General features: G+C 39.5%; 1 protein-coding gene across 2 annotated transcripts in view; it reads right to left on the reverse strand.

Moving 5' to 3' along the window:
* The window catches only part of LOC102369367 (maltase-glucoamylase, intestinal), a 162,435-nt gene that overhangs the window by 126,710 nt on the left and 25,149 nt on the right, over nucleotides 1–10,576 (reverse strand). For both annotated transcript variants that reach the window (XM_025198043.1, XM_025198042.1), the window contains 2 exons: nucleotides 892–1,012; nucleotides 691–800 (listed from right to left, as the gene is read on the reverse strand). In XM_025198043.1, the coding sequence (XP_025053828.1) occupies nucleotides 691–800; nucleotides 892–1,012 (231 nt within the window). The remainder of the gene's footprint in view (nucleotides 1–690; nucleotides 801–891; nucleotides 1,013–10,576) is intronic.

Genomic DNA, 10,576 nt, shown 5'->3' on the forward strand with positions numbered 1-10,576 from the left:
CAATACCCCAGACCTTTAAAAAAGTGGACATGAATCTGAGAGTTCCCAGAGTTCCCCAGTAGCACACACCCATTTAAAGAGGTGAAAGAATCCCCAATTCTAGCTCAATGCCAGTTTAAAGACGCACCTGTGCAAGCAGTGGGAGATGGGAGAACTTCCCCCATCCACAGCTGAATATGCCTATTTAAAGCAGGCTTCCAGCTCTCTTTAAACATGGATACATTGGATTTGAGGACAGGCAAGGAGCAGCAAACAACTGCTCATCCCTGCCTTCCCCATCTCTGGGAGGGGAGGGAGCTGTGGAAGAGCTCCCTGTGCATTCCCCAGAACCAGTGTGCCCAGGCTGGAGGACACACAATAGAGAATTCCCAGCCCCTTGACTCCTGAGTGTCAGGAGGAGTTGAGCTGCTGGTGCTCCCCATGTCTTCTCCAGATCTGTTATCCCAGTCTTGGGAAAGCTCAGGAAGCATTTCCCCACCGCTGAACACCTCCTGGTTTAGAAGTCGAGCAGCATGAAAGTGTACAGGCATTTGTAGGGATCTTCCTTGGTGATCCCAAAGTTGGCATGTTTCCTGTGTGAGAGAGTTAATGAAATGCTTGTGCTCTCTTGCTTTCTACAGGGAGAGCAGCAATTGTAGTAGTAATCAAATACCTGTACAAGGCCTTAAACAGGATAAGAAACAATTTCACCTTGAAATGGAAGCGATTTGCTGTCTGATACTCTCCAGTGAGGAGGACTTTATTGATATCATTTCCAAACAGGGAAGGTGAAGATAGCCTTGTTAAAGTAGCTTCAAAACCTTAAAAAGAAAAACAAAATGTTACACCAGTGTTTTACTGATCTGTGCTACTGGGATGGACACTGCTCTTTGAACATACCCTGCATCTTACCTGTATTTATAGGTTTTTGACCTCCCACAACTTGGTATCCATGATTTCTGGAGAAGAAACACCAGGGTATGTTTGAGTCATTCTCTGGACTCCAGCAACAGCCACGCAGCACACATAGGTTCTGATTAAAGGAAAAAAAGAACTTGATTACACTAACCAGGACTGATTAGCACTAAATAATATTCTAGATTTAAAAAAGGTGCTTCACATGCATTTTAAATATCAGCGACCATTGTTGTAACATTCATAATTGCTCTATCATGATTTCTGTGCCTCACAAATTAATATAAACATAAAATCCCTTTTCTAGATTCAAGTTAGAAATTAAAATTGCTCACTGCAAGGGAGGAAAAGGGCTTCTATTTTTTTTCCCCATTCTTAGCATGATTCTGACATTTTTTCCTTGTCTGTGCCTTTTGCCATTATTTCACTGGGATGGAAAGTGGACTTAATACTTCAAGAAATTTTCTTCTTATTCAATTTCTAGATCATTTAGGAATATTCAGTAGTCTCATACATGGTTAAGAATGGAAACATCTGGATGCACAACTGAATCAAACCTAAGCTCCAAAAGTTTTGAGCTTCCTCCAAGACTAGTATAACATGGAAGATTTCTGTGTAAAAAATGGTACCCCCCTGTTGTTCAATTTGTGCAAAATAATTGATATATTAGTTCAAAAGAGATAATATTAAGCCATGTGCATATTGCAAAATGCATCTGGAAACATGTTTCTCATTCATTTAGTATTTTTTTCCAATGCATTTAAAAATATTCTATAGATAATTTAAGCAAACGGCAATTTTGTTCAATTATTCATAGACCAACCACAAGCAAAATCACAGCTGTCAGCCCACCTCTATAGAATTTAGCTTATACTAAATTGTGAACTAATAAACCTGTGCCTTTGGTATGAAACACAAATGCTGATGGTATAATAAAAATGTCTTAACACTTCAAATATTTCTTTTAACAAAAGATGTAGTTTACAGTCCATAGGTATTAATAACACGTAGCAGAACCTAGCATGACCCATCTTTCAACAATTTAACCCTCGTTATGGTCTCTTGTCCAGTGTTTGACATTCCTTTTACAGAGCAACTTTATGGCTAGGCTCACACCCAAAGTTGTATTCTCTTTTTAAGGTATATAGACAATTTATAATCAGATGTAGCTCCTTTTGAAAATTCCTGGGAGCACAAATTCTGTGTAGTGGCTGAATTAACTACTTAGTTAGAGGGGTTTAGGTTGTAGCTGTGTTGGTCTAAGGACATAGGCAGACAAGGTTCCTTGGGTGAATTTGATATCTTTTATTAGACCAACCCAAATAGTTGGAGAAAAGTTATTAAGCAAGCTTTCGGGTTCAAAAACCCTTTGTCAGGCTAAGGAAGTTTCAGCAGTTGGTGTGTGCTGTTCCTGGATGGAATGAAAAGTAAAGAAGCCAGGGGCTGGGCTGGGGAGTCAGTTGCCAGGCAGATTATAATGTATCAAAAATCCAATGTTACTGACCTTATACACTTCATCCTCACACACAACAATTTCACTTTTAATAATCAACACTTCCTCCAGATGATGGGAACAGCTATGGGCACTAAAATGGCCCCACAGTATGCCAACCTTTTTATGAGTCACCTGGAAGAAGACTTCCTCAAGAACTGTACCATCAAACCCTTACTATACCTAAGATACATCAATGACATCTTCATCATTTGGACTGAGAACCTGCAATCTTTGATTGAGTTCCATCAGAAATTCAACACTCACCATCTCTCCATCCGACTTTCTTTAGAATACTCCAGCAGCAACATCTCCTTTTTAGACACAATGATCAGTATCCAGAAGGGTAAAATACAGACCACAGTATACAAGAAACCCACAGACCAACATACATATCTGCACAGAAACAGCAATCACCCGAAACATACCAAAAAAGCTGTGATATACAGCCAAGCGCTCAGATACAACCACATTTGTACTAAAGAGAACACCCGGGATTGCCACCTCAACAGTCTTCAAAAGGCTTTCACCCAACAAGGACACTCCTCCAGAGAGGTAGAGAGCACGTTTGAAAGAGCCACCCGGATACCATGTGAAGAACTGCTACAGTACAGAAGAAAACCCCCCACAATTCGCACACCGCTGGTTATGACGTATCACTCCTCCCTTGAACCTGTATTGAAAATCCTCAAACAATTGCAACCCATACTAGAAAGAGACCCTATTCTTAAAAAGATCTTCCCAGAGCCACCCATCCTAGCCTTCAAACAAGCACCGGACCTTGCCAACCTCATCACCAGAAGCAAACTTCCTCAAGCCCAGAACACACCAAAAGGATCCAGACCGGGCCATGACAAGAAATGCAAAACCTGCCCCCACATCTCCACCACCCCCACTATTACTACACCCCACAACAGAACCATCAGCATCCCAGGATCTTACAGCTGCACCTCCAGGAATGTAGTATACCTCATCCAATGCACCAAATGCCCTGATGGAAAATATGTAGGAGAGACCAGACAACAACTGCGCACCAGAATGAATGCACACCGGAAATCCATCAAAGACAGAAACACCCAATTACCGGTGGGGGCACATTTCTCACAGGAGGGCCACTCTCTCTCCAATCTCTCAGTCCTGACCCTAAAGGGAAATTTATAAAACACATCCCAGAGACGAGCCTATGAGCTCCATTTCATCAACCTGCTGGATACTAGAGATCAGGGACTAAACATAGACATTGGATTTTTGATACATTATAATCTGCCTGGCAACTGACTCCCCAGCCCAGCCCAGCCCCTGGCTTCTTTACTTTTCATTCCATCCAGGAACAGCACACACCAACTGCTGAAACTTCCTTAGCCTGACAAAGGGTTTTTGAACCCGAAAGCTTGCTTAATAACTTTTCTCCAACTATTTGGGTTGGTCTAATAAAAGATATCAAATTCACCCAAGGAACCTTGTCTGCCTATGTCCTTAGACCAACATGGCTACAACCTAAACCCCTCTAACTAAGTAGCTAATTCAGCCACTACACAGAATTTGTGCTCCCAGGAATTTTCAAAAGGAGCTACATCTGATTATAAATTGTCTGTATACCTTAAAAAGAGAATACAACTTTGGGTGTGAGCCTAGCCATAAAGTTGCTCTGTAAAAGGAATATCAAACACTGGACAAGAGACCATAACAAGGGTTAAATTGTTGAAAGATGGGTCATGCCAGGTTCTGCTACGTGTTATTAATACCTATGGACTGTAAACTACATCTTTTGTTAAAAGAAATATTTGAAGTGTTAAGACATTTTTATTATACCATCAGCATTTGTGTTTCATACCAAAGGCACAGGTTTTATTTAGCCTGATAAAGGGTTTTTGAACCCGAAAGCTTGCTTAATAACTTTTCTCCAATTATTTGGGTTGGTCTAATAAAAGATATCAAATTCACCCAAGGAACCTTGTCTGCCTACTCAGTTAGATACATTTTACTGACCTGTGTGTTACATTTTACAAAGAGGAATCATGACCTACGTGATACAAAGCAAATACATATACATATATATGAAAATAAATAATTAAAATCATGGTTGATAAATTATCTTAAATGTTGCCTGCACAAAGTTGATGATATGTACTAACTTTCTTAATTTCCTGTTAATTTTCTGACTTTATTGAAATGTTCTTTGTCTTCTAAGTTTCATATTTAAACTTTCTGTGCTAAAACATGCAAGACCAGAGCTTACTAACATTCTTACTGAGAGAGCAACAAGAAATCAAACCCAAAACTGATACTATTTCACAACCAAATGCTTCGACCAGGTTATATTCCTCTACAATGACAGGTAGTCACTGAAGTTGTATTCCCCTGTCATTCAGGGTATGTCTACATTTGTAGTTAAGGCTTCAGCTGATTCTATACTTGATGACCATCTACACTTGACCTCCAGTGAAGTCCAGCTCTGCTGAACTCCAGGTTCTGAGATTTAGCCTCTCTCCTAGCCAACCAGACTGCTTGGATTTCACTCAGTCTGGCTATTTGGAAGCACCAGAAATCCACCAGCAGCAATCACACACCAACATGTTCTTGACTTCTGGTCCCTCTACAGTGGCCATCTAGTTGCAACACTCCACAACTAAAGCTTAGCACAGAAGGAGAGGCAAGTAATTTACAGTTTGATTTCTAAAAGGTATCCAAATGAGGAACAGGAAGCATCATATACACAGCTTTGATTCAAGGTGCTATATAATGTATAGACTGGGGAAAACAATTCAGATATCTTAGAGATATCTTAGGCAAGTTGAGGGAAACATATCTTCATATAAAAAAAAAACTCTTTCATGCTTTTGCAAAAAAATGATTAGTAGGCGCTTATGTTTAAGCCAGGAGGTAAAATTTAAGATTTTTTTTTTAAGAAAAGTATCGGCTTGTGTATACAAAATGTTTTCAATAATGTTATGAATGTACTAAAAGTCTAAATAAGCTGGTGTGAGTCAAAATCACTCTGAAGAAGACAAATGAGAAAATGTTTAGAGTCCATAGACTCTCATTGCAGACCACCAAAATAAGATTTAGATGAGGGTAGAAATTCTTGTAACGTAGTAAGAGAAGGAACAACTATATGGGCCTGTGTCATTATGGGACATTTTAACGTCCCTGATACAGAATGAACAAAAAGTGCTTCGAATAACAGAGGGGGAGTGAGACACATAATCCTGGATGAGGCAACTGGTAGATTTCTGAACTAAATACTCATGAAACCAACAAGATATGATGCTATTTTTGCCTTTTTTGGTAAGTACTTAGGATGATACAGAACAGCTGGTAATGGAAAATAACCATTGATCAAGTGATCATGAATTTATTCAGTTTAAATTAAATGGAAGCATAAAAAGGGCAGGGTTTGAGGTTTTTGGGAAATTCAAGTGGATTCAATAGTTCAGGGACTTCAACATAAAAAGACTTGGGATTTATTTATTTTTTTGAGTCAAAAGAGAAAATGGTACTTAGAATTTGCAACCCAAGCAAGGGGGGATATTTTTTCCCTCAAAAAGGATCCCAATTCTAAACTGATAAATAACCATCACACAAAGGAAATCAGAACTAAACACAGGTAGTATAAAGAATGGGAAGAAAGTGGTTTTATTTGAGAAAGAAGGAAAAAGTGATCTAAAACACTAGAAACTCACAGGTCTGATTTTAATGGAATACAAGGTTTTAGAACACTTTTGAAGGCAAGATTTATTAGACATGAATAATAATAAATAGAAAATGAATAAAATAAAACATGGGTTTACCAAAATAAAGACTAAAGTGATATCTTTCCTTTATAACGCAACTAATTTTCTAAAAAAGGGGAAATGCAGCATAGGAACTGTATTTAGACTTCAGGAACAGCGTACATTAGAAATGATTAGTTAAGCTGAAGAAAATGAGATATGTAGGCTATGTAGAACATTGTAAGGTTGATAAGACAAAAGGGGAGATGGACAACAATTTTGCTGAAGCCTACATTCAAGGGAGCTTATCACTGATGTTCTTCCAGAACTGATCCTTGTAAAATGTTAATTAGTGACACTGGTACAAGAAGTATTAGTAAACAAAAGAAATGTCCTGATGGCACAAAGCTAGAAGGCTTCATCAGTATGCAAGTGGATAAATAAGTAAAATGAAATAAACGGGATGACCTTGAGTATAATAAGATAAATTGGATATTTAATGGTATCAAATGTATAGTCATGTACTAGGGACCTAATACAAGATTTTCTTCTCTAACCTGGGGGCTTATCAGTTGGAAACAACCAGGAAGCAGAAAGAATGGTATAGATAGTTGATCACAGGATGATTGAGCCACCAACACAATGCAGTCATGCAGCAGGAAAATGAAAGCCTGAACTGCATCAGTTATTTTCAACAGAAAAAGGGAAGTATTAAAGTATTGTAGAAGGCACTGATAAAACCCCAGTTGGAGTACTGTGGATGATTCTTACCACTGCTATTCAAATCATGAAATTTAATTGAAACATATATGGAAAGTATGACTAGGATGATAAAGGCATGGAGAGTTTAGCTTATGAAGGAAGACTAACAGACTAGCTTATTTAGTCCAGCAAAACCAAAGCAAGAAAACATGATTACTTTCTAAAATTCACTGGTAGACAGGGAGCAGAGTGATTTAAGCATAAAGGCAATGTTGGCACCAAAACAAATAGATGTAAATTGGCCATGAATAAATTTAGGCCACAAATTAAAAGACATGTCTATTTATCAGAAGACTAAGGCTTGGAAAAACCTTCAGTTAGGACTGATAGTACTGGGATAAGATACCTGACTAATTTTAAGATGAAACCTGATAAATTGATTGAAGGCCTTGCCTGACATGATTGATTACAATAGCAGGACATTGTCTGTCATGGACTAAGAGGTCACTCCCAGTCTTTTGATCCTACAACTTTTTAATTACTGATACTACAGCAATTTTGTTTTTGAAGGGACAAAGTCTGTTTATACACATTCAGATAATCTGAGAGAATTCTCCTAGGTTAGTTCTTCTAGCAGAAAAAAATTACCCAATGCTGCATCTACAGACATTTGATGCTGAGACCCTAAAGAGTGAAGAGTTTGTAGTGAGAGGGGGGCCCTCAGCATATAATATGAAGGCTCCCCTAGTTTGCCTGGTGATAGAAGGCACAGGGTAGCCCTGATTGGCTACTCAGACTGCACATGATTAGCCTGTGTTTCTCTTCAGCACAATGTGGGAATTATGAAAGGGAATATTCTTCTCCCTGCTGAAGCAGCAATATTCAGTGGGTGACATACTGTATCCCAGGGGGAGAATGGAGGAATGGAGAGGGGCTGTTCTCTCAGGAGAAATATTTGCTCTCTCAGGAGAAACTCTCCTTGGAATGATTAACCCTGGTTGTTCACAGGTAATTTTTTTTTCCTGGAATGGTCATTTTTATTCTAGGAGAAAAACCTGAATATCACTTGTGGTTTGTCCTTGGAGAGTAGCAACTCTGCCAAGAGAAAGTGAATGTCTGTATGAGGCCAGAAATTAATGGCTACAAAATGATATTTAGAGATTTGAATTGAGGAATTGGCTTGTAGGTAAAGTATTAGAACAATGGTCCAGGGGAATGGCAAGGGATAATTGGTTTCTAAAAGCCTGTTTGTGACAAAGTTTCACAGCATTCAAGGCAAACACCATGCCTGAAGCCAATGGACAAACAGGATGGAAAATTTGCACAGTGTTCCCTGAAAACCCAAAGCAAAGATAGGTTCCCGTGGTGGTACCAGGTCATGGTGCTCAGCTGCAAAACCCTGGGATTTTCGATTTTAGTGAAATGACCAAATTAGGAGGCCAGGCATGCTCAAATTAAAACATTGGTAAATGACCAAAGTAAGATGTGTGCATGTGAAGGGTTAGTGGAAACAAAGGAAAGATGCTGGCAGAACAGAATGTGAACAACCGCTGGGAAATCAATCAAAGGTACCCAGAAATGAAGAGTCATCAGAGGAGAAAAAGAATATAAAAGGAGAGATTACAGAGCAGTAAAAGGTCCCCTAAAGGGGGGAATCCAAGACCACCATGGACAGAGGCACACCACCAGCCCATCTCACCCACCCCACTGGGGAGAGGGGGTAGGCCTCAGCCCTCAACTTCCAAGATTGCTAATATTCAAGAAAGAACCACAGGATGAAGCTCGTATACTGGCTAGGTGTGCCTTTCTTCTGTGAACCCTAGAACTGGAAGATAAGGGCAGAGGGGCATATTTTATTTGTTTTGCCTTCATTACGGTTTTCTGCTATCACTGTGTGTCAGTAAAAATCTCCTATTTTTTTAATGGAAAAAGTTGTAGTCAATCTGAGGGTTTGGGTCCACCTAGAATAAGGTATCTGGGTCATAAATCCAGTACCAACAAATAAAACAGAAACTTCTAATAAAAATAAAGATTTTAACTGCTGATGCTACAAACACTTATGAACTTGCTTAAATTTAAAAACATGACTATATACGTGAGTAAAACTGCAGACCTGAATAAGTGTTTGTAGGATCAGGACTCTCATTTTTTATTTTTTATTCTTTGCCTAAAGCAGTTCTATAAAATTCAAACAACATATCCAGTTAGTAAAATCACATGGCATTTATAATTTACAGCATTATAAATTCTAACCTAATGTTGCAATAGCAAAAATTTTCAGATTAGGTTTACAAACCCTCAACCTGTGTTAAATCAATAATTTAAAAAAAAATCAAGGTGATTTATGCTTGATTTAAATTGCCTTACATTATTCCACCATGATATGCAGTGCCATAAGATTTTGCAAGTAAGCCTGAATATCATAGCTGTGCTTTTAGAAATTAACTTTTTAATGGATTGTCAGCAAGCACTGTAAATTTTTAAGTAAGATTTCAGCCAGGTACCGACCTTCAAAGCCCCTGGTGAAAGCTTTCTAATTTACTGCATTTTACTCAAAGCTTTATAAGCTAGAGTGGGAGCCAACCAACCAGACACTCACTGGTCAGGCTTGCAGCCTGCCCACACTGACCCTGGGGGCCCACATGCCTCCCAGGAAACTGCCAGAGAAGCCTTTCTCCCCAATCCTGCCCACCCTCCCCCTCGATGAGATCTGACACAGATGCTCGAAAAAGCACTCTAACACAAAGTGGTTTAGGTTAGTACATATCCATCCAGGGTTAACTTAGAGCATGATCTACCATGTTTTTCTGTCCTGAACATCTGTTCTGTTACAGCTGTAAAGCCCTTTCTGCATACTTAAAGCATATTAACTGTAACATCTATACCTAGCTTACAGCAATATATCATTTCTGATGTCCACACATTTTCTCTCAGTAAAGAAATAATGAGTTATCTGGGTTGAAGTACACTAATAATATAAGAAACTAGTTTCACTGAAAACAGACCACTGGACCTTCAAAAGGTCTTAAGCACCTGATCTCTAAATTTAGATCATTACAACTGTACTGCAGCTTGCAATTAACCCCAGAGGCAGTTTCCATCAGGTCCAGAGGCAGTTTCCATAGGATCCTAAATCTTTGCTGTGAGCCCTGCCTGTGCTGAGTAGCCTACACAACTGAGCCCCACTGAGTTTTACACAGTAGGCTGTCCCATGCTTGTCTTCCTTATGAGACCTTACTTGGCAGGCACACTCTCAGGGAATACTTACTGGACTGGGCCTCACAAAGCACCGCTGGAGGAAAACATGCTATTTCCTCTGTTTTACCCAAAAATCCAGTGATGGGACACTCCCCTGTTTTGTGGAGGATCTGTGTTCATCACCCAGAAGAATGACTTGAGCACCAGGCTATAGGCAGTAGTGTAATTGGGGGGAGCGACAGGGGCAACTACATAGAGGGTTGACTTGGCAGATATGTGGAAAAAAAGCAGCTGCTGGTGGTAGTCCTGCATTCATAATCATAAACTGGAAATCACCACTTCCACTTTGCCCTGGACACCTGGCGGCATCCCTGCACTGCTGGCTACAGGGAATTTTGAAATAAAAAGATGGGACCTGGCACCTCTCTCTCTTGCTGGCACTGCTGCACTTTGTGTAAATAATTTAACACTTATTAGGGCAGGAACTGACATTCAGGAGCCCTAATCACCTGCCCTGTTACAGTCATTTATCTCTCTCTAGCAAATTGCCTATTTAATTGTTCTTTGCTTCAGCAGG

Source organism: Alligator sinensis, unplaced genomic scaffold, assembly GCF_000455745.1.
Source record: "Alligator sinensis unplaced genomic scaffold, ASM45574v1 scaffold787_1, whole genome shotgun sequence".
In the NCBI taxonomy this organism is placed as follows: Eukaryota; Metazoa; Chordata; order Crocodylia; family Alligatoridae; genus Alligator; species Alligator sinensis.